This window comes from Eurosta solidaginis, chromosome 1 (genome assembly GCF_040869045.1).
Source record: "Eurosta solidaginis isolate ZX-2024a chromosome 1, ASM4086904v1, whole genome shotgun sequence".
Taxonomy (NCBI): Eukaryota; Metazoa; Arthropoda; class Insecta; order Diptera; family Tephritidae; genus Eurosta; species Eurosta solidaginis.
In genome coordinates this window covers 391,808,668-391,833,850 of record NC_090319.1, presented here as the reverse complement: position 1 = coordinate 391,833,850, position 25,183 = coordinate 391,808,668, and the positions used below count along the sequence as shown (strand labels likewise).

Here is a 25,183-nt window from a genome sequence, read left to right as displayed (position 1 = left end):
AAACTAAAGCGAGTCAGCCGCAAGGGGCGACAGCTGGCTCCCTCAATTGAATGCCCCATAATCTCTATCTCGCAAATTGGAAGAAGGTCAAGCAATCTTACTGTTGGAGGACATGTGGACGGAAAGGAACGGTTACTGACTGTAGATACGGGTGCATCTCATTCCATCATTCGAGCGGATTTAGTCAACAAGAAGATAAGACTATTGCTTGGAGCAAGATTACGTACAGCCACGGGAGAGGACACCCAGGTAATTGGAGAAGTAGAATGTGAAGTAGCAATTGGGAACGTCACGGTACTTCACAATTTTATAGTGGCAGGTATTGTTGATGAAATCATAATTGGAGTGGACTTCTTAATCAACCAAGGCATCAAAATCGATATGCAAAGCAAGACGATGCGATATAAGAACATGGATGTGCCACTTAATTTCGGCTACGAGAGAGGCTACAGCAGTAAACGAGTGCTGGTGGAAGAGAGTCCGCAAATACCACCAAAATCAGAAACAGTCATCTGGGCAAAGGTAGATGGAGATTGTGGGACAAACAAATTGTGGGTTGTCGAAGCAGCAAATAAATCAGCACTGAACATACTTGTAGGAAAAACCCTGGCTATGACAAAACAAGATGGACGTATTCCGGTAAGAGTACTCAATGAGTTCAAGTCACCATTCAATTTGACCAAAGGAGCTATTTTGGGAAGATGCCAAGAGGCCGAAGTAGTTATTAACTGTGAACAGCTCCAGGAATACGTTTCATCTAGTAATACTGATCTTTCAAATGATATCACGGCATGGACGCATGGGCTAGAGGACCCCTATCAGAGTAAGGCAAAACAACTGCTCCTAAAGTACGCGAACATATTTGACCAGGACATTAAACCAGGACGCACCAACGTTGTGAAACACCAAATTGACACTGGAGATGCGAGGCCGATCCGTCAAGCTCCACGTAGTGTTCCACTGGCAAAGCGGGAAGTTGTGAGTCAAATCATTCAAGAAATGAGCGACAGCGGCGTCATCGAACCATCAGCTAGTCCATGGAGCTCACCGGTAGTACTTGTAAAAAAGAAGGATGGAAAAATGAGGTTTTGCGTGGACTACCGGAAGTTGAATGACGTAACGAAAAAGGATAGCTACCCATTGCCAAGAATTGGCGACACTCTGGACTCGCTATCTGGTACGAAATGGTTTTCTGGACTTGAAAAGCGGCTACTGGCAAGTGGAGGTGAAGGAGGAAGATAAAGAGAAAACAGCCTTCAGTGTCGGTGATGGTCTTTGGCAATTTACAGTGATGCCTTTTGGACTTTGTAATGCACCAGCTACTTTTGAGAGACTCATGGACCAGGTACTGAAAGGACTACATTGGAAAACATGCTTGGTGTACCTGGACGACATCATCGTATTGGGCAAGAACTTTGATGAACATCTTAAGAACTTGGAGGAAGTTTTCCAGAGAATAGCTGGCGCTGGTCTGAAGTTAAGTCCCAAAAAGTGTGCGCTGTTTAAAAAGGAAGTCAATTATTTGGGTCACAAGGTAACGACAGAGGGCATCTGCACTGCGAACGAAAAAATAGAGGCTGTAAAGGATTGGCCAAGACCACAGAACCTACATGAATTGAGAAGTTTTCTTGGGCTGTGCACATATTACCGCCGATTTGTACCAAATTTTTCCAGCGTAGCCCATAGCCTCCATGAGCTTACAAGAAAAAACAAAGCTTTTGAATGGAAGAAGGAGCAAGAAGTGGCTTTCCAAACATTGAAGGAGCGTTTGTGCACTGCCCCAATGTTAGCATATCCGATTCCAGGAGCAACATTTATTCTGGATACAGATGCGAGTGGATATGCTATAGGAGGCGTTTTATCACAACTGGTCGATGGACAGGAGAAGGTAGTTGCATATTACAGCCGTTCGATTGGAAAACCAGAGAGGAACTACTGTGTTACGCGGAGAGAGCTGTTGGCATTGGTAGACTGCATTAAACATTTTCACAAATACCTCTACGGCCAGCGATTCCGTGTCAGGGCAGATCACGCAGCATTGAAATGGCTTCTGCAGTTCCGTAATCCGGAAGGACAATTGGCACGGTGGATCGAGCGACTACAAAGCTACGACTTTTCCATTGAGCATCGAAAAGGTAGTACACATGGAAATGCTGATGCAATGTCACGAAGACCATGTAGTTTGGAATGCAAGCACTGTTCAAAAGCCGAGGCTAAAGAAGACATTATAGATGTCCGGCTAATGAATATAACATGTACAGATGAATGGGACAAGGAACAGCTAAGAAAGTGCCAGCTAGAAGATGCAGATCTGTCACGTGTTATGCAAGGGCTCGAACGAAAGACCAAACAGAGAAGAGATGTCAGCAGAGAGTCCCATTGCGAAGTCATATTGGGCACAGTGGAACAGTTTAGAATTGATATCCGGTTGCCTTCATCGACTATGGGAGAGTGAGGATGGTAAATACAAGAATAAACTGATAGTTGTTCCCAGAAAGAGGATTCCTGACGTGCTCAGCGAGCTGCATAATGGTCCAAGCGGAGGTCATCTTGGAATCACGAAGACGCTCGAGAAGATTAAACAGAGATTCTATTGGGTTGGTTGCCGTCAGTCGGTCACTGAGTGGATTGCGAACTGCGAGGTTTGCAGCAGAGCGAAAGGGTTCAGAACACGAAGTCATGGCCAGATGAATCAATATAACTCAGGTGCGCCATTTGAAAGAATCGCCATGGATGTCGCAGGTCCATTTCCTACTAGTAACCGCGGAAACAAATACGTACTGGTGGTTATGGATTATTTCAGTAAATGGCCAGAGGTATACCCAATCCCAAACCAAGAAGCAGAAACAGTAGCAGAAGTGGTTAAAAACGAATGGGTTGCAAGGTATGGTGTACCAATGGAGCTACATTCTGACCAAGGCAGGAATTTCGAATAAGCTGTGTTCCAGGAAATGTGTAAGTCATTGGGCATTCGAAAAACACGGACAACTGCATTGCATCCTCAATCCGATGGTATGGTAGAACGATTCAATAGAACATTGGAGGAGCACTTAAGGAAAGTAGTAGACAAGTACCATAAAGAATGGGATACCCGCATACCATTATTCTTGATGGCTTACCGATCAGCAGTGCATGAGACAACGGGCCAAACCCCCACAAAAGTAATTTTTGGCAATGACCTTAGACTGCCAGCTGATTTGAAGTTTGGGATAGATGCCAATGCGGGGAGAAATGTCAGGAAATCCACTAGTGATTTGGAAGAAGAGCTAAGAGAAATACATGATCTGATAAGGCAAAGAACAAAGATTATGAGTGACAAGATGAAAGCCAGATACGATAAAGCAATTAATTCAGAAGGTTTTCAGGAAGGAGATTTGGTGCTGTTATACAACCCACAACGTAAAAAAGGTTTGTCCCCGAAATTGCAGTGTAATTGGGAAGGCCCATACAAAGTTGTAAAACGGATCAACGATGTAGTGTACCGCATACAAACCATCGGTAAACCACGAACCAAAATGAAAGTGGTCCATTTGGAAAGGCTGGCAACGTTTAGATCGAGAGATTTGTTTGATCGGGACGATCAGACTTAGGTGGAGGGCAGTGTTACGGATATTAGTTTCCCATCACTAAGGCGATGCTAAGGCCATGCCAAGCAGTATTTACGTTAATAATCAAATCAAGTATACACATATATAAGGCAGCCCAGAGAGATGTCACACACAGATGCATTTACTTATACGCCTATGTGCGCGCGAGAGACTGTAAACTACAAACATTCACATCAATAATTCAATCTTTATGTATCTACATAAACGAATAAATAATTGCGTCTACACATATGTACGTATACGAGCAGCGGAGCGGCAATGCACAAACACATGCATATATCTTATCTCAGTGGTCACAAGAGAGGGCAATAATTTGTGCACGTAGTTGTGGCTGGCGATTTTGTAGCCGAAACAACTAGTAAGTTCTGGAAATCGAAGAGCAGCGTAAACTATAAAAGCGGGGCAAGCGAGTAAGAAGTAATTCAGTTTTATTTGAGATTTGGATTAAGCGCTATCTAGCGAGCTATAGCAGTATTATTTTGAATAGTAGAGTTTCATTTGAGCTGTCAATCAGTTTGGTATTAAGTAAGCTATTCGTTGCAAAGTACAAGTGTTATTCTGAAGTACTTGAATAAAGGCCATTTTGCATTATTACATATTGGAGTTATTTATTCAACAGTTTAGCGATACGAACTTAGCAGAAGATTGCAAATAAGAGGATTTGCAAGTGAATTCGTTACAATATATTTATTTATTTATTTATTTATTTATTTATTTAGTCTAGGAACAAATGTTTAGTACAGACACTTATGACTAAATTACAGAGACCAGCTTATATTAAGCTATGGAGAACACTAGCAAAAAGAATTTATATTATCAAGTAATTTTTTAGTTTAAGTTGAAAAGCGTATTTTGAGTCGGAGAAATCAATATCCAAAACACTTGAGAAGCAATTAATTTCTGATAGGGCTCTGTTAATAGGCACTTTTGAGTTATAAACAGTTCTACTCAGCCCTATGAAAAAGATTTCAAAGTGGCGGAGGTTTCTACAGGGAGTATTTAAGCATAGTCTTTCAAGAAGCAGCGCGCAGTCAATTTTGCCCGTGAAAAGATCGAAAATGAACAACGAGGCCAAAAGAATTCTGCGATTGTTTAGGGATAGTAGTTGGCATCGAGACTCATAAGACGGGATCGGTTCAGAGAAACGTAATGAAAGCCGCACACTAAAGTTTGGACCGCACAAAGGACGTATATAAAACTTTGAGTGTGTAGGGGTCAGAGAAGTGTGCGGAATGGCGTCTGACAAAAGCAAGCATTGAAAGCGCCTTAGAAATTGTGAAGCTGACGTGAGTGTTAAAATTAAACTTTGAGTCGAAGTATACCAAGTCTTCAACTTCAAGAGTCGTTCGAAGAAAGGTTTCTGCAATATGATAGGAGGTATGAAGCGGCCTCAGCAGTTTACCATACGTCACAGTGTGGCACTTACTTATATTAAGGAAAAGACGGTTCTTAACACACCACATATAAAGCTTATTAATCTCAGATTGAAGAACAACGACATCATTATAACAACTGATCTCAGAATAGATCTTGAGATCATCAGCATAAAGCAGAAATTTGGTAGATGAGAAGCAAGAGCTAATGTCATTAATGAACAAGATAAATAGTAAAGGGCCCAGAATACTGCCCTGGGGCACTCCAGAGGTGGCCCAAAATGGTTTCGAATAAACACCGTCAATATTTACAACATTACTTCTGTTGTGCAGGTAAGATTTAATCCACTGTAGGAACGTAGAGTGGAACCCATAACAAGCTAATTTCGCAATTAAAATTTTATGAGAAATTTTATCGAATGCCTTGGAGAAGTCTAGGTACATTGTATCAACCTGAAAACCCCGCCTAAATGTCGCGTAGCAATCCTCAGAAAAGACAGAGAGGTTCGTTAATGTGGATCTGGCCGGGACACAACCATCTTGATTGGCGCAAATCATGTGTTTAATACTAAAGTAAAGCTTGTCATTAACAACACATTCAAAAAGCTTCGAAGTTGTAGACAATTTGGAAATAGGCCTGTAATTAGAACAGTTACTTTTGTTGCCAGACTTAAAAATGGGAGTGACTGATGTTTGTTTCCAGTCATCAATAAAAATACCCGATGCCAATGATTTATTGAATATAATCATTAACGGTCGTACGAGCGAAGGACAATTTTTCAATAGAATAACTGAAAGATTGTCAACATCAGTTCTGGAGGAATTTTTAAGTTTTATTATCCCCTCAACTATGTCTGCCTCAGTGAGAGTAAGTGACCCAAAATTATTAGCGAAGGGAGACTTAATTAACTTGTGTATGTTATCTGTATCTTCCACAAGCAAATCATTATCAGTGATAAAGTTCGTCGAGAAGAAGTCAGCAAAGAGATTAGCAGCCTCATTAACAGAGTTGGCAGTAATATTATTGTAGGTTACTGATTTCGGTATGCTAGATACGCTCTTCATGGAGTTAATGTAACTTCAAAAGTTCTTCGGATTGCTCTTGATGTTTACCACAAAATTTCTGACGTACTTAGCATATAAAAACTTATTAAGATTGTTAAATTTTTTCTTATAAACAATAAACAAATCGTAAAATCGACGCTGATTAGTAAGCTTATATTTTTTAAAGAACTTGTTTCTCAAATTTTTTAGATGTTTGAGCTCACTATTGTGCCAGGGAGATTTATAAATATATTATACATATACTAGCGGGCCCCGTTGCACTTCGTAGCAACCAACCAAAAAAAGAAATGAAATTTTATAAACTTTTTTATGAAATGAATGCATTGTAATTCAAAATTATTAATGTCAAACCAAAACATTTGGATATACAGTATTTTTAGTTTGTCCATTGGAAGCGAACACAAACAAACAATTTGGAGTTCCAACTATTGAGCAGACCACGGCTCCTCCAAATTTAATCCGCATATTTGAAGCGTTTGTCCTTGTGCCTTATTGATGGACATGACAAATGATAGATGCACTGGGAATTGCAAACGCTTAAATTCAAATGGCATGTCTGTTGGAATCAGTGGAATACGTGGTATGAGTACAATTTCATTTTTCGCTGTTCCGGTCAATATTGTCGCGTCAATTAAATTCGGCATCAATTTTTTTATTTTTTATTTTTTCAAATTTTGATATTTTTCTAAAAAAAAAAAATTATAAGCCAAGAAAGGCTAAACCGATTTGGGATTTCAAAATCAACCATCATCTCTCCTTCCTGTATCTTTCCTAAAAATTTCATAGCAATCTTTCTATCCGTTCTCGAGTTATGGAGTGACAATCAAAATGTACACTTCTTTTTATATATATAGATGTACATATGTATATATATATTTATTTAACCATATATGTATATAAATGCATATATATTTAACCATATATGGATTTAACTTTTATTTCGGGACTTTTATTTTTAAAAGTCCGAGTTTAACTAGTTCTATCGGACTCAAAAATAAAAATCCGAAAATAATTTTTATCTTGGTCCAAATATATTTAAAGTCCAATATTAATAGTTTTGCAAGGACTTATATTATAAAAGGAATAACAGTTTCAGCCCTTGATTCAAACAGAACTAAATTTTTTTCTCAACCAGAAAAAAAAGAAATTGAAGTGTTCAGTTTTTTTTAACCATATTTGGGACCGTCTTACACAACATAAAGTCTTATAACAGAAGTGAATTTCTCCTCAACGGAACCTTTAGAAACATATTATGGTAATAATTACTGCACACGAGAATTGTCAGACCGGAAATGGCAGGTAAATTTACTGTCAATGTCTTTTTACAGACGCTACAAATCATGAAAATTAAACCATCCCATAAATTAATTTCCATGGTATTCGTAATGATGCATTGAAATTCGCTTAATGCAACATAAACAATGACGCGTTGGGTATATGGCAACTCTACATGCGTTGGTTTTCAGTCTTCCCGCCATCCGTCGGACGCAGCAGCTGCGGGCATTTTTTGATTACATTTGTTTTATGCTTTCCACAACAATTTATTAGCGTTCTTTATCCCCGCTAATTCTTAAAGTATCTTAGTTTCGCGAAAATATGATGCACCTTGAATCCCATAGGAATCTTAAAACGATATAGTATATTGTGAAATACTATGCTAATATATGTGAAGAACATATAATTAATAATTGATTAAGTAACTTACTCATAGTCACGGAAAATTTCCTTTGTAACTTCACAAAAGAAGACTTCGTCGTTATCTTGAAAGGTCTCGTCTCGAGTTCGGGATGGCATATTGTCAAAGCCATCGCGTTTGCAAATAGGCATTTTTAAAAATTTAAGTTCAATTCAATAAAGTCAATACAATTAAAATAGTCAAAATATGTATAGGAAATTATAGTGGCAGTCGCGACAACGAATGGAAGTCACAAGCACTCACAATATAAATTTCCAAACAGAGTATCCTAGGTATTTCAGCCACTTTTATGTAACTTTTTAACCACAAGCACGCACTCGTTATATTGAATGACACTTTTTACTATTATTTTACAATTTTCAATTGAAAAATCATATGAAATTTGCAACAGTTTCGAGGAGTGTGCACTTTTCACGCGCCATACAAATTTTCCTTTTCGTTTGCTAGTTCTCACTAGTGATGGAACGATATTTCGCTATTGGCTTTTGAATGACAATCACCGCTGGCAGAATATCGCCAATAGCGATTATAGCGATTGGCGATTTTCCTTCAGCGTGAAATTCTAATACTAATAGTGATAGCGGCGATGCAATCATCGATAGTGAAATATCGTTCATTACTACTCATCTGTGTGCTTTACTTTACGACTGAGGCCCCTATTATGAGCATTATTCATCTTCGATCTTCGCTGGCTATCGAAAATCGAATTTGAAATTGGTATTATGACAACTCATCTCTGTCGAAATTTTCGTTGTGTATCTAATTTTCAAGCGAATAGAAATTTGTAGTCGATGCTGTATCGAATAGAAAAAGAATTGTTTAAAATGTAAGTTTTTTGTATTTATGTTCTACTTTTTTACTACCTACTAGTAATTTTAAACTATTTGAATTAATTTTATATAGGTCCAAGGTCTTGTGCATTCCTGCAGCAGTTCATCTGTACTGGACAACAAGTCCATGAACGCTTCTTTGGACAGTCTGAAATTTTGAATAAATCTATAAACAAAACTTATAATTTCAACAATTTAACAACTTATTTAGAAAGCTACACTTACGTGGTGGAATTCACTTCCAAAAGATTTGAACCATCTTACCCGTCTCCTACTTCTGGCTAGCTCCAGTAAGCTTTCCTCTTCATCTGACGAATCATCAAACCACAATTCCGTTGTAGTCATACTTTTATTTTTAATATTTGCATTTAATAACTAGTTGTGCTTTTGTTTATTTATTATATTTTATTTGACAGAGTATTGGAAATGTGCTATTGTGAACTTTTGAATTTATCGAAATTCACAATAATGTTTGCCTTCATCAAACGCGCGTCGTAATACCGAATGAAAATTCGTTCGATCAGCTCTTTCGACCACAGTCGAAGATCGAATTTGTCTCATAATAGGGGCCTGAGTAAAAAAGTTTATTGGATACAAAAAGGAACAATATTCTCGAAAATTGGAAAAAAAATATAGGTAACGTTTTACAAGACGGTGCACCACCAAATTTTTATCGAAAATTATCAAAGGTGGTATCAAAATACGCGTCTCGACCTCCGTTTTAAGAATCGGAAATCAAAAATTTTATTTCTGTCGAAAGTTATTTACAAAAAACCGTAAAATGACCCCTAGAGGTTCCGAAATATAGAACACCTTTCTGCGTTGGCGGCCTGCGGCCGCGCTTAAAAAAAATTACTCTGGGTGGATCCGACACCAGTTTCGGGATCAAAACTAAATGCGCGCAGAACACCTTTCTGCATTAGTGTGTGTGTGTGTACATCAAATGTGGCAAAAAACTACAACCACATTGAAATTTTAACCGATTTTTGCATATATCTTTTGACAGAAATAAAAATTTAATTTTCGCTTTCGGATTCTTAAAACGGAGGTCGAGACGCGTCTTTTGATACGACCTTTGTTAAATTTCGATAAAAATTAGGTGGTGCATCGTCTTGTAAAACGTTACCGAAACTAATGCATGTGTTACTCATAAGTTAATACTTCTAGGCTGTAGCCGTTAACAGTTTTATAAAATTTGTGTTTTTGATGGAAAAATAAAAGAATTATAGAAACATATATCACTCGTCTTATTGTAAACAGATTAACTCAAAATTTAAGTTTTTTGGGAGAATGCAATTCAAGTTTGTTAAATGGTTTGTATATGGTTGAATTTTCCGGTTAATTTCTAGGGCACTGAAGTGGGTGGCTAATTTTCTGCTAAAGAATATTTTTATAATAGTTTGAAGAATTTGCTATATTTTTTCTCTGTATTTTTCATTAAAATTTTATTTACTTTACTACTCAAATATTATGCAGCCAAATACAACTTTCAGAATAAATTCATACGGAGTATTCCTGAATACATCGGTGTAGTATAATATAGTAAATAAATCATATTTTTATGGTGTTACATATACAGATTTATTTCGGGTTGATTCATCTTAAAAATCAAACCATTTTCAATTAGCAAAATTTATAAAACAAAGATGCATAGACATCTATTTCAGCTAGTTTCATCTCATTGAGTGTAATACGAGTCTGAACATATTGTCGTCAGCCAGTTAATAATATATATCATAACATCTCAGAAAATTAGAATTTCACATTACATCAGTTTACAATAAAAAGTACATATTTTTTTTCCTTTTTATTCCAATTTTGGTTCATATATTCTGTATACTAAATTAAATGAATGTATAACATTCAATCTACTCCGGTAAACAAACTTAAAATTCATTTTTTTTTATCCAAGTATAAAAATAATTTCAGGTTCGCTTATTAAAGATAAGTTAAAGCGATCGCCATAGCTATAAAAAATAAAAAAAAAATCTATATTCACTGATAGCTCAAAATCGCTAAATCGCCCATCATATCTTCTGTATAGAATCGCTTGTTAAAATAAAGCGATCGCTATAGCTATAAAAAAGAGCCGCGATTCAAAAATAGCCATATCTATTTTCACTGATAGCTCCAAATCGCCATATCGTCTATCCCTAGTTCTCACATTTTTCATTTTTAACAGAGTTGCTTTAACCGTCAATGGAAAAATGTTTAATGTCAAACACAACAAAATCGAAATGACATAGGGCAAATCCGATGAATATATATCTCAGCCTTTTACCCCCAAGACACATTAGTAGCAACAACTTTCTGCGGGAAAAGTCTAAACAGGCGCCGACTGCTAATATGCCTCCAAAAATATCTGAGGAGGCGTCGAAAGAAGCGTATTGACGACAACAATAATTCGAAGCCGAGAAAAAAATGGAGTCCCTTTCCGGAGATATTTGCATTGAAGTTGGCAGTTTTCACGTGGTCGTTGTAATGTTGTTGTGCACTTAAAAAAAATTTTGTGTACAAAGGGATTTTGTTTGGTTTTAATTTTGATCCCACCCCATTGGTAGACCGGCCAGGGTAACTTTCTATAAGCGCGGCGAAGGCCGCTAAGGCAGAAAGGTGTTCTGCGCAAAAATACTATGGACCCCACCCCGGTTTCGGAGGGACCCCGGTCCACCTTTCGGATTTTCGTTAATATCTTTTGAATTAGTTAAATTTTTATTTTCCGCCTTCGGATTATTAATACGGATGTAAAGGCGCGTCAATTGACATCTCTATCGCTAATAAAAAATTATCCATCAAGGGTGTGGGGTACAGTTATTAAATCATTTGCCGTCTTTCAGTGAGTTTTACAGCTCCGGCTCACGCTCAATGCTCACGGGAATGCTTTGGATCATTGAGAGACTTGAGAAGCAGATGTCGTGAAATTTTCGCACACGTGAAATGTGATAGGCAGATGTCGCCGCTGTTTTTCTTTTAACTCATACGACGAAAGGCTAAGCAGCGACATCTATTTTTGAAAAAGTAGGTATATTAAAGGCCGCGTTGCCAACCTAAGAAGAAGTAATTAACAAGTTATCTGGATCACAAATTGAACCAAACTTCTATCTGGATTTATCTGGCTCAAATCGTTGTTGTTGCATTTACATGCAAAATTATTTATCTGGCTCAGGATTTTGCCACCGGATGATAGCTAATTGCCGTCTTTCAGTGAGTCTTACAGCTCCGGCTCACGCTCAATTCTCACGGGAATGCCCTGGATCATTGAGAGACTTGAGAAGCAGATGTCGTGAAATTTTCGCACACGTGAAATGTTATAGGCAGATGTCGCCGCTGCTTTTCATTTAACTCATACGGCGAAAGGCTAAGCTGCGACATCTATTTTTGAAAAAGTAGGTATATTAAAGGCCGCGTTGCCATGGACAAATTATCTGGATCTTGGATTGTAATGGACAAATTATCTGGCTCACAAATTGAACCAGACTTCTATCTGGATTTATCTGGCTCAAATCGTTGTTGGATGATAGCTATTGTTTTATGCACAATATTTTTCCTGTGTACCATAAAATATCTGCAACCCTCAACTTCAACTGATATATCTTCTGACCACAAAACACACACACAAGATTGCGCATAGCGCATGTAAATAAAAGATCAGCTGTTTTTTATGGGCAATTTTTACGTAATTTTCCTTTAGCTCTAGTTTTTTTCTCTCTCTCTTTCATTCGCTCAAGCAGTCAAGTGTAACGTAGATGCGAAGACGAAGCAATTTTGAACTCGTGAATGCGCAATCTTCTGGTTGTGCTTCTGACCACAAATCACATACGAAAGTAACATACAAATATTTAGCTGGCGAGGCTCTAGAGACCCCAAGTTCCCCATGGAACTAGAGGTGGGTGGTGGGATTGCTTACAAGGCTCAACTTGGTCATATAAAATCGTTGCGGGGTGCTTGTACCTTAATGGTGCTTGTAACCGGAACGTACAAGATCTATGTTCCGAAAAGGACCATAAATATCGAAACACCCCAAAAATAATGCTGGCTGGGGAATAAAAGGCCAAATTTATGCGAGTATATGAGTGATGTCAAAAATTCTTTTAATGTGTCGGAGTTTCCGTCATCTCTGTCTAGCAGGCGTCGTTTGAAACCCCTCCCGGTATTGGGCTCGTATTAGCAGTCGACCCCCATTCAGCAAAACAATGTGCACAATAATTTACAGAATCGCATGAGGATTTAAAGTGTCAATTGTGTGTGCAAATGAGTTTTCAATGAGTGTACATTTTTCAGTTTTTCACAGTTAGCGACTTTTACCACAGGCAGATTTGTATTAACACTTTGGTCGCTCTGCTCTGCTTTGATGGCGCCATAAAATTCAGTATAACATCCATCCGGCTTTTTTCGCCTTGAATGGTAAGCGATAATACCAAGGCGAATCTATACCAGGTGGTGGCAAAGCGAATTCAACCAATTCGCAGTGCAGAAGAATGTCAAGTCAAAAGAAAATTTTCATTGATTTCGATTAACTGACATATAGTATAGTTTTACAAGGCTTTGTATGGAAAATTATCAAGAAGAAGCAATCAGCTGTTGGGATAACAGCATGATTCAATTACTAGAGGTTTGTTCTCCAATGATGAGAGATCTTTGACACTCCCAAGTTGAAAAATCTGGACGGGTTGCTTTTACGAAGTAAGGAAAACAGGAAATAATTCACTACCCTTCAGGGAAAATTGTAGTAGAAAAGTATCTTTGGTAGTAGTAGTAGTATTAGTATTGATTATAAAATTGTAAATGCCAAAAGTTTTTGGGGAAATAATTCATTTTCTACTAAATATTTCGTGAATTGATAAAGTTATGTTGGTTTGGTCATTCCTTAAGAAATTGTTTGAAGAATGCCGTACGTTAGAATTTTATTCAAAAATGTACTATCTCAAAATTTGTTTCAAAAACTCTCTATATGAGCATAAGTTCAATGCATTTTGTCATAAGAGGGAGTTAATAAAAATCATTCTGAGATGAAGCGTTCTTCAATCTAACTTTAATATTGGGCGGTTTCGTGACAAATCCTGAATTGGGAAATTTTTAAAAAATATTTTGAGATAGCACGATTTTGAACAGGCGGCCGACATGGGGTGATACGCTACTCAGCAGCCGAATTGAACTGACAAAAAAAAAATAAAAGAAAATGGCTTATTGTCTTAGAACTATATATTCCTACCTTGACTTTGAGAGAAGAGTTAAGCTTTTGTGCGGTCCTGCTACACAGGGTGTATTCACCTTTTTATTCTGAAATTTCGGAAAGCTCTTTTCCGTTAAGCATTCATGGAAGCGTTCCGGATAAACCGATAATTTAGAATATTTGCAATACCTTCATTTGATACTACCTCACGAGATCCGAATATATCAAATAAGTATATACAAAATATTCCAAATATAAACCGATTCCCCAAATTCTTAAATGGAGACGAATGTTCCGAACATACGGAATCAACAGAACAGAAGGCCGACTTTTAATACGCGCCCAAAAATATCGAGAGAAGTGTCAAAAGACGCGTATTGACCTCGATAAAAATAATTCGAAGGCGGAAATAAAAATTTTAGGTCGTTCAAAAGATATTGACGAAAACCCGAAAACTACCCCAGGTTGTGTTGGCGGCCTTCAGTCGAGCTTATAAAAAATTCCCCTGGCCGGTCCACCAATGAGGTGGGATACAAATTAAATGCGTGCAAAATCCTTTTCTACCCAAAATCTTTTTCAGTGCACAAAAATATTACAACAATCACATCCGCCTTCGGATTATTGTTGTCGAGGTCACCTCGATATTTTTGGACGCGTATTAGCAGTAGACTCCTGTTCTAGACTTTTACCAGAATAAGTTAACATGCCCAATGAGTACATTTCGTTATGGTATCTCCAATATTTACTAATGACATTTTTACGTGAATCGATTTAATAGTCGAAGTATTGACGTTGAACGATGAATTTTGAATTGGTTTAGGTTTCAAATATTCATAGGTTTACGGAAGTGCACGATCTCTTGGTGTCCTCACTTTTCATAAAATTACCTATGTTCAATGTTCAGCCATACTAATGGATCGAGGCATAGTTAATAAATTCACTATAAGATTTAAAAAAATATTCTAAGGAATTATGCAGTTCAGTACTTATCCGTGAATTGATTGCTTCATATTTCTACTACTTACTAGGTGGTGGCAAAGCGAATTCAACCGATTCGCCGTGCGGAAGAATGTCAAGACAAAAGAAAATTTTCATTGATTTCGATTAACTGACATGTTGTAGTACAAGGCGCTGTATGGAAAATTATCATGAAGAAGCAATCAGCTGATGGGATAATACCGCCTGTAATGAATACGTGTTGGTAGATCATCTCTATAATCAGCTGGTCGTTGTTTATGTTTGAAGCAATGACGAATTTACTAAGATATAATAATAGCTTCACGGGTTTGTTTAAGCCTTTAAATGTAAGATACTGGAACTGTCTATAAATCATGTAAATTAAATTAAATATATTTGACTATTATAGGTGCAAGAACGATGTCGGCGAAAACTGCAGAAATATTATTCATCAAAATGGAGTAAGCCACCTGTGTTATATGATAAGGATGATCATATTACTTTGATTGGTTTAAACCGACCAAATAGTCGCAACACCGTGGACAGTGAGACCGCTAAATGTTTAAGCGAAGCAATAAGTAGCTTCGAAGCAGATCGAAGTTCACCAGTCGCAGTGATTTATGGAATGGGTGGATCGCTTTGCGCTGGTCAAGACCTCACGGATTTAGAAAACAAATTTAGAAATAATGATTTAAAAGAGGACTATAATGCATTTTGTAATCATGGCTTATTCCGTAAACATTCTCAAAAACCAATAGTATGTGGCATTAATGGATATTGCGTTGCCGATGGTTTGGAATTAGCCCTATTTTGTGATCTTCGCGTTATGGAAGACACGGCTATTTTGGGATTTTTTGGCCGACCAGCGGGTCTGCATCTAAAATGTGGTGGATCAGCCAGGCTACCGTCGTTAATTGGATACTCCCGGTCATTAGACTTATTGTTAACCGGTAGGCGGGTATGTGCCAAAGAAGCCCTGCAAATAGGGCTAGCGAATCGTATAGTAGCCACAGGCACAGCTCTAGGACAAGCAGTCCACTTAGCGTTTTCAATTGCGAAATTTCCAATCGAGGCACTTCAGCGAGACCGTGAAAATGTATACTTAAATAACTACGAACGGCGCAAGGGTATACGACAAGCAATGAAGAATGAAACTGCACCAATAGGCGATTATGTTAAAAGTGCGATCAGAGACAGCTTATTTAGGTGTGAAAGCTGTAAGTACCGGCATTAATTGATATATGTATAATCTTATATACAAGAATGATAATTCACAATATTTTTAAAGTAAGAATGAAAGGCCAAAAACTAGCTTCCATACAAGCGAAACCGAAAGCTGTGCAGAACTGGGAACATGAAGAAACGCTTCATGAGGAACGCTCTATAATAAAACGATCACATTAGAGCAACAATAAGCTTATCGCATATACATTTATATATCATAGTATAACCTTTTTAATTTAAACCATGACCACCAAAAAGGATTTAGCGACGTTCAGCAAACTTAACAGTAGACAACTTTTCATTCTTGAAAAAATTTTATGATAAAAAAAATTGTCGCTAATTTCTCATAATTTAAGCCTGATATCTCTATTAAAATTCAAAATTACTATAGATATTAATACAGATTCGGAAATGTACGTAAAATACCTTCGTAATTGCTTTAGTTATAACTTTCCAACAGTTTAACCTGAAGTTAAATCAGCTGAGGTGAGTGAAACATCAACATATCGCTTAAATACGTTGGCTTCATATAACGATATTGCAAGTGGCGGACGGCCGCCGTGGTGTGATGGTAGCATGCTACGCCTACCACACCGACGATCCTGGGTTACCCCAGCGGGTTAGGGGTCAGAATATACCCGCGGTAGGTATGCCTGTCGTAAGAGGCGACTAAACTACCAGATTCAAGGGGCTGTGTAGCGCAACCCTGTAGGTTGCCAGCGCAATATATAGCTTCTCCAAACCCAATTGTCAACCTCACCTATTCGCGGCAAATCCTGTTTCACTAACAGACGAGGCTCTGGCGACCCTAAGCTCCTTATGGAACTTGGGGTTGGGGAGGGAGATGATGGCCTGAAGGTTTAATGTGGCCACATAAATCGTTCCCGGTATGGTCGGGCCAGCACCTTAATGGTGCTGTGATACCGGAGCGTAGCGGATCTGTATCCGGCAAAGGACCATCATATCGATAACACTCCCCAAAGCTTTCGGGGAGCAACCTTATCGCTACAACAACAACAACGATCCTGGGTTCACGCCCCGGAAAAAGCAACATCAAAAACTTTGGAAATTAGTTTTTTCCATTAGAAGAAACTATTTCTAAGCGGGGTCGCCCCTCGGCAGAGTTTGGCAAGCACTCTCAGTGTATTTCTGCCATGAAAAGCTCTCAGTAAAAACTCATCTGCCTTGCAGATGCCGTTGTTGTTGTTGTTATTGTAGCGATAAGGTTACTCCCAGAAGGCTTTGGGTGGTGTTATCGATGTGATGGTCTTTTGCCAGATACAGATCCGGTACGCTCCAGTAACACAGCTCCATTAAGGTGCTAGCCCGACCATCTCGGGAACGTGCAGATGCCGTTCGGAGTCGGCATTAAACAAGTAGGTCCCATGCCGCCAATTTGTAGGAAAAAATAGTAGCACGACGCAAATTGGAAGAGAAGCTCGACCTTAGATCTTTTCATAGGTTATCGCCCCTTACATTTATTTATTTATTGCAAGTGTCTACCGGAATAGGATGGCCTATATGTCGGTTCCTACTTTTCCTTTTAATTTTGATACTATGCAATCTTTGCATCACTATAAACAGTTACCTTACATGAAACGGATTTTGATATTTTTTTTAATATTTCGTTGTATATAAAATAATTTCTAACCACTAATAAGATAATGGATTACCGCTCAGCGGTCGACACTGGCAATAGACGGGTATGTTATAATTTGTATAATTTCGTAGTTAATAGTACTGGTTTATTAGAATTTAATGTTTAGAATGATTAGATTTTAGAATTGAAAAAATTCAATAGTAGCCATTTTTTTACACGTATATACGTCTACGTTTGCGGGTAAAAAAATGCTTATCCTCACTTAGGTAATATTTAGGAGACCCATCTAGCGGCAGTTGTTAAATAACTAGCTACAGAACATGTTGTACCAAAAAGCGGAAACGCAAACCTCTATTGGTATTAGTGTATAACCTATAGCTGAACTGGTTGCGATGAATAGTGGACACACCAATTGTAGAGTCGTATCGTCCGATATCTCTCCTATCGCCAGTGGCAAAGACGCTTGAAGCCATTTTGCTCCCTTATTTCCTAGCAAATTTGCAGCTAGCCCCTCATCAGCATGGCTTCAGAAAACTCCATAGCACTACCACCGCGCCAAATGTCATTAGCACCCAGATAAATTGCGGTTTAAATCAATACCCCCACCATAGAACAGTACTCGTAGCGCTAAACCTATCAAAAGCTTTTGATACGGTCAACAATGGCTCGTTACTGCAGGACCTGGAAGGGTCTACCCTTCCCCCATGTCTTAAAAGGTGGACCGCAAATTATCTGGGTGGTCGGCAGGCATCGGTGCAATTTAGAAACGAAACATCAAAACCAAGGAGAATTAAACAGGGGGTGCCACAGGGTGGTGTCCTATCCCCACTTTTGTTTAATTTCTACATATCTAAGCTACCTTCACCACCGGAAGGAGTCACAATCGTTTCCTACGCCGATGACTGCACAATAATGGCCACAGGCGCAGGCCCAAAGATCGATGCGCTATGCAATAAAATAAACGGCTACCTCCCTGATCTCTCCAGTTTTTTCGCCTCGCGAAACCTGGCATTATCACCGACTAAATCTTCCGTGACCTTATTTACAACATGGACGCCCCAAATGTCGACCATTTTGAACATCCACGTCGATGGCACTACGCTACCGACTGTCCTACACCCCAAAATCTTGGGTGTGACGTTTGATCAGGATCTACATTTTGGTGAGCACGCAGCCGCAATTGTTCCGATAATTCAGAGCCGTAACAAAATCCTCAAATCCCTCGCTGGCAGTACTTGGGGAAAAGATAAAGAAACGCTCATGACTACATACAAAGCAATTAGCCAGCGGATTACGTGCTGCGCGTCACCCATATGGTCGCCAAGCCTAAAAATCACCCACTGGAAGAAACTACAGGCCTGCCAAAATACTGCTCTCAGAATCGCCACGGGCTGTCTTCTTATGTCCCCAGAACACCGTCTGCATAATGAGGCGAGAATACTCCCCATCAGGGAGAGAAATGAGATGCTAACCAAACAGTTCCTGTTGAATACCCAGAAATCTGGGCATCCCAACAGACATCTGATTGATGAACCAGCACCGCCTAGGGGCTTAAGGAGTCATCTCCGTAAGCATTTTGAGGAAATACGGCACCTGAGAACCCAGCCGTATGAAGTGAAAAAACACAAGCAGGTTCTTGGTGAACTCCATAAACAGGCGTCGGACCTTTATGCCGGGAATTGCCCGGTGAATCCAGTACTTAACGAAAATTATCCAAAACTTGCGGAAGAGGAACGCATACTCCCCAGGGAAACGCGTGTCACTCTTGCTCAACTTCGTTCTGGATACTGTAACAGGTTAAACTCTTACCTATCTAGAATCAACCCCGACATACAAAATGTATGCCCCGCTTGCAATGTGTCCCCACATGACACCAACCATCTCTTCAATTGTAATGTGGAACCAACGCCTCTAACACCCCTTTCCTTATGGTCCACCCCTGTTGAAACGGCAAGTTTCCTTGGACTCCCGTTAGAGGATATTGATGACAATTTGTGATCGGTCGCGGCTAATAGGTGGGGCGAGCATTGCTACAACAACAACAACAACAACACATAGACACATATTTCAGTTGCATCTGAGTATAATGTGTATTGAAATTTAGAGGACCCTTCAAAAAACGCGAGTACTCTATAAATAATGTAAGGAATACTCCTTTGGGAGTATAGGACTGCTCCAAATCTAATCTGTATTCATACAAAAAATGTGCTCCAATTAACATTGCGATGACCTAGGAGAGGAGTAGGTGATCCCACTCTCGCTTTGTTTGTGAGTATTCCATAGAGTACATACGTGAGAGTACATTCCAAAGTACTTTCACTGTAGTACTCCATGGAGCACCCACAGAGGATCATATGCCAAAGTACTGTTGTTGTTGTTGTTGTTGTAGCAATGCTCGCCCACCTAATAGCCGCGACCGATCACAAATTGTCATCAATATCCTCTAACGGGAGTCCAAGGAAACTTGCCGTTTCAACAGGGGTGGACCATAAGGAAAGGGGTGTTAGAGGCGTTGGTTTCACATTACAATTAAAGAGATGGTTGGTGTCATGTGGGGACACATTGCAAGCAGGGCATACATTTTGTATGTCGGGGTTGATTCTGGATAGGTAAGAGTTTAACCTGTTACAGTATCCAGAACGAAGTTGAGCAAGAGTGACACGCGTTTCCCTGGGGAGTATGCGTTCCTCTTCTGCGAGTTCTGGATATTTTTCTTCAAGTACTGGATTCACCGGGCAATTCCCGACATAAAGGTCCGACGCCTGTCTATGGAGTTCACCAAGGACCTGCTTGTGTTTTTCCGCTTCATACGGCTGGGTTCTCAGGTGCCGTATTTCCTCAAAATGCTTACGGAGATGACTCCTTAGGCCCCTAGGCGGTGCTGGTTCGTCAATCAGATGTCTGTTGGGATGCCCAGGTTTCTGGGTATTCAACAGAAACTGTTTGGTCAGCATCTCATTTCTCTCCCTGATGGGGAGTATTCTCGCCTCATTATGCAGATGGTGTTCTGGGGACATAAGAAGACAGCCCGTGGCGATTCTGAGAGCAGTATTTTGGCAGGCCTGTAGTTTCTTCCAGTGGGTGGTTTTTAGGCTTGGCGACCATATGGGTGACGCGTAGCACGTAATCGGCTGGCTAATTGCTTTGTATGTGGTCAAGAGCGTTTCTTTATCTTTTCCCCAGGTACTGCCAGCAAGGGATTTGAGGATTTTATTACGGCTCTGAATTCTTGGAACAATTGCGGTTGCGTGCGCACCAAAATGTAGATCCTGATCAAACGTCACACCCAAGATTTTGGGGTGTAGGGCAGTCGGTAGCGTAGTGCCATCGACGTGGATGTTCAATATGGTCGACATTTGGGGCGTCCATGTTGTAAATAAGGTCGCGGAAGATTTAGTCGGTGACAATGCCAGGTTTCGCGAGGCGAAAAAACTGGAGAGATCAGGGAGATAGCCGTTTATTTTATTGCATAGCTCATCGATCTTTGGGCCTGGGCCTGTGGCCATTATTGTGCAGTCATCGGCGTAGGAAACGATTGTGACTCCTTCCGGTGGTGAAGGTAGCTTAATATGTAGAAATTAAACAAAAGCGGGGATAGGACACCACCCTGTGGCACCCCTTGTTTAATTCTCCTTTGTTTTGATGTTTCGTTTCTGAATTGCACCGATGCCTGCCGACCACCCAGATAATTTGCGGTCCACCTTTTAAGACATGGGGGAAGGGTGGACCCTTCCAGGTCTTGCAGTAACGAGCCATGGTTGACCGTATCAAAAGCTTTTGATAGGTCTAACGCTACGAGTACTGTTCTATGGTGGGGATATTGATTCAAACCGCAATTTATCTGGGTGCCAATGACATTTAGCGCGGAGGTAGTGCTATGGAGTTTTCTGAAGCCATGCTGATGAGGGGCTAGCTGCAAATGTGCTTGGAAATAAGGGAGCAAAATGGCTTCAAGCGTCTTTGCCACTGGCGATAGGAGAGATATCGGACGATATGACTCACCTACGTTAGCTGGTTTCCCAGGCTTTAGTAGCGGGACCACCTTGGCCATTTTCCATTTCTCGGGTATGACAAAGGTGGAAAGAGACAGGTTGAAGACATGCGCTAAATATTTGAAACCCTCTTTCCCTAGGTTTTTAAGCATCGGCATGGCTATGCCGTCTGGGCCCACTGCTTTGGATGGTTTAGCGCGACCAATGGCGTCCTCAACCTCTCTAGCGGTGATGGTAATTGGTGACGCGCTGAGTTTGTGTTTATGTGCGTGTCTATTGGCTCCGTCTATCTTTGTCGACCGTAGGATGCATTATATATTGTCGGCAGAAAGCGCTCGCGCATTTTTTCGCATCCGACAGCACCTTATCGCCAAAGGCGATGGAAACTTTGTCTTTGTGCTTAGTCGGATTCGATAGGGACTTTACGGTGGACCAAAGTTTACCTTCACCGGTAGAGAGGTTACAACCTCTTAGGTGCTCTTCCCATTTCGCCCGCTTGTGTTCGTCCACAAGCAATCTGATGCGTTGGTTTATATCCCTTATTTGGGGGTCGCCTGGATCAAGCTGTCTTATAAGGTCGCGTTCCCTCGCTAAGCTCGCGGCCTCCGCCGGGAAGTGGGGCCGGATTTCGGGAATTCTCCCGGCGGGAATGAAATGTGCCGAGGCGGATTCAATGACCTTACGGAAGGCACGCTCCCCTTGGCGGGCATCAGTCGGGATAGGGAGGGCAGCAAAGCTGCTGTCTGTTGCAGATTTATATTCTTCCCACTTTCCTTTTTTGAAGTTTATGAAAGTGCGTTTTTCGGTGACGATGAAGTCGGCGGTACGCTCGAACGAAATAAGTATGGGCAGGTGGTCGGATGCCAATGTTACCATCGGCTGCCAGTTGACGCAGTTTACGAGTTCTGCGCTCACGATTGAGATATCTGGCGAGCTATGACAGCTTCCTACCATACGTGTGGGGGCGTCTCCGTTTATTGTGCAGAACGTCGTTTCGTCTATTTGATCCGCCAACATCTCACCCCTACTGTCCGCCCGCAAGTTTGAATGCCATAGGTCGTGATGGGCATTAAAATCGCCTAAGATAATGCGATTGTTGCCAGTGAGTAAGGCCTCGATATTAGGGCGGTATCCACTGGGGCAACAGGTGACAGGAGGAATGTAGATGTTGATGATTTCTAGATTTGCATCGCCTGACCGGACAGATAGGCCTTGACGTTCTAAGACATTGTCACTGCGGTCGATGCCAGGATCAAATATATGATATTGCACAGAGTGGTGTATAATAAACGCGAGGCCCTCTCCATTTCCGCTCTCGCGGTCTTTCCTGTGGACATTATAACCAGAGCAGGTCTGCAATGCAGATCTTGCTGTGAGTTTAGTCTCTTGAATCGCAGCAATGCGGATGTTGTGCCGCTTCATGAAATCGACTATCTCCGTAATCTTCCCAGTTAGTCCATTACAGTTGAACTGCAGAATTCTGAAGTGCATGAGGGGTGACGCCGCCACTCTAGGGGTAAGTGAGGGGTGTCTACGCCTAGGTTGTGGAAGGCCAGGACGCAATTGCTGTTGTGGCCTTGGGACTGGGCGCCCTTGGGCAAGCATTGGGGTACCCGGATGATTTGGGTTTGCGACCTGGCAACATGGCGCGATGAAACCCGTCGGGGGGTTGCCGTCGCGGAGACCAGAACATCTAGGAAAGTGGCACCACCCAAGGCAGGAGCTGCATTGAGCGGATGTCGCAAACCTATATATTCTGTGCTGGCAGACGGTGCAAACGGAGGCAGGGACTAAGAGTCTGTTTCCCTGACCTGCACGATTGCTGCCAGAAAAGAGGGGGGGAGAAGAAGACGGGGGCAGGGGCTGATGCTCAGCATTGCAACCAGCTCTACTACGAAGGTAGTAGTTATGAGTGGTATCAGCTGTTTGAGTTGTTGGCGCCGTGGGGCGCGAGCAGCAGCGGGTACTTGTTGTGGCTTGCTGAGCAGCGAAGCTGCTGGAAGGTAGTGGGGATTCGCTTAGGCGTAGACTACGGGACGCCCTTGGGCGTGAGCAGCAAGGAGCCACAAAAGATTTATAAAAGTTGCGTGGACGTCGGGTTTTGGGATCAAGCCCAGAACAACCTGTCCGATGCAACCATCCCTTGCACGAGACACACTGAACAGAGTATGACCGTCCTAAAAAGATTCTTTTCTGGCAAATGCAGCAAAACCATTTCTCATGACCGGGGTCAGGAGACGGACCCGGATTGGGTTCGATACCTTCCCGGAGTAAGAGAATATGTAGCAGTCCTGCTGGGAGGATGACAATTTGTGGGAGGGACGAAACAAATTAAATGGGGTCACACTGAAATGACAGTCCTTGGTCGGAAAAATCCCGAGTCGCTCCGGTACATAGAACCGACTGCCTTGGGAACGATGAAGTACTAAAGATGAATTGTGTCGGAAAGAATTATCGAAGTGAATTTAATTTAAAATGAAAGTAAATGAAGGGGGCAATACAACTTATATTTTATACCACGAATATTCTTATGTTATTTAGCATTTGCGTGAATAAAGAAACTAATATAATATGTATACATAAAACCAGTGCGCTGTTGCATTTTATCAGAGATGCCAAAGTAAAATTTTATTATTAGTTATTTGCATGCAATATTTTACTTTTCGATCGTCATCGTGTCGTGATCACTGTCGTTAAAAAACGAGCAATGATCGGCTGATGGTGGTCCGCAAACGCATTGCAAAGGAGTATTGTTAGAGTACTCCAACATGACGAAAATGGAACACGTAATCCAACAATTTTTGCAGGGGAGTACTTATTTTCTGCGCAGCAATTTCAGAAATGTAGATAAGTTTAACGCTTAGCAGTCCATATGAAGTTTAAGCGTACACGTAGGTAGATTTAAAGAAACACAGCTAGTATTACAAAAGATCAACTGATTTAGAAAACTCAGGCATTATGTGCCAAAGTATATCTAACTATAATTGAACATAAGTTAAAATCTTTTCCTTGTTAATTATAGTAAATTTAAAACCATTTTGTCCCATAGAACTTTTAATCTCGGTGCTAACAAAGGTTTCGTCATAATGTCCGCCACTTTATCTTGAGGCAAAATAAGTTCAATTCCTAGTACTTGCTCATGGATCTTTTCACGAATAAAGAAATGCTTAATAGCAATATGTTAAGTTCTGCGATGAAATTCCAGATTTTGAGCAAGTTTTACCGCTGCTCAGTTATCAACTTGTAATATAGGCAATTCGTTCAAAACAGTTATTTGTAAAAACAATCGTTTTATCCATATTTGCCGTGTTTTTTTTACATCTATAGACCCTAACGTTTAAACTTTATATGGACATATTTACTATCAGCCCAATTCTAAACAAAAATTCCGTGCGAGTTTTTCCCCTTCTACCATTCCTCGTATTCTAAATAAAAATTCCTTGTGAGTTTTTTCACTTCTCCCTTTCCTCCTATTCTGAACAATGTTCAAAAAAGCGGAAACCGGTTATGGGAGAAAAGTAGGTATTATGAATGTGAGGGAGAGGGAGATTTCTCTGCCATTTCATAGGAGTTTTTTCACTAGTTAAATTAAAGGGAATGCATCAAAATAGTTAAAGGAAATTGGTTCTTTTAAGAAAGAACACTTATTTGTACAAATTTGTGCT

The 25,183-nt window shown here is 40.3% G+C and overlaps 2 protein-coding genes across 4 annotated transcripts in view; one reads left to right on the top strand and one right to left on the bottom strand.

Annotated features, from left to right (window-relative positions):
• Nucleotides 1-25,183, bottom strand: part of Acf (ATP-dependent chromatin assembly factor large subunit) — a 115,040-nt gene that overhangs the window by 86,243 nt on the left and 3,614 nt on the right. Inside the window, exon 1 of one of the 2 annotated variants that reach the window (XM_067763558.1) lies at nt 7,752-8,210. The exons of the other annotated variant lie outside the window; for it this stretch is intronic. Within the exon in view, the coding sequence (XP_067619659.1) occupies nt 7,752-7,873 (122 nt within the window). The 5' untranslated portion in view covers nt 7,874-8,210. Of the gene's footprint in view, nt 1-7,751; nt 8,211-25,183 lie in introns of those variants that run through there. 2 annotated transcript variants of the gene reach the window in all.
• Nucleotides 14,863-16,349, top strand: LOC137245647 (putative enoyl-CoA hydratase/isomerase YngF). 2 transcript variants are annotated; one of them, XM_067776658.1, is made up of 3 exons: nt 14,863-15,049; nt 15,112-15,919; nt 15,995-16,349. In XM_067776658.1, coding segments are annotated over exons 1-3 (879 nt in total). In that variant the 5' UTR covers nt 14,863-14,980; the 3' UTR covers nt 15,997-16,349. The 2 variants fall into 2 exon arrangements, with proteins under 2 accessions (XP_067632759.1, XP_067632749.1); XM_067776648.1 differs by having other exon boundaries at nt 14,868-15,049; nt 15,991-16,349.

What these genes read in the sequence shown, in the direction of transcription:
- LOC137245647 (XM_067776648.1), top strand. Translation starts at nt 14,981, where the DNA reads ATGTTTGAAGCAATGACGAATTTACTAAGATATAATAATAGCTTCACG. An exon ending in GTTTGTTTAAGCCTTTAAAT is followed by an intron (nt 15,050 to 15,111) that starts GTAAGATACTGG and finishes TGACTATTATAG; the next exon opens with GTGCAAGAACGATGTCGGCG. An exon ending in CTTATTTAGGTGTGAAAGCT is followed by an intron (nt 15,920 to 15,990) that starts GTAAGTACCGGC and finishes ATATTTTTAAAG; the next exon opens with TAAGAATGAAAGGCCAAAAA.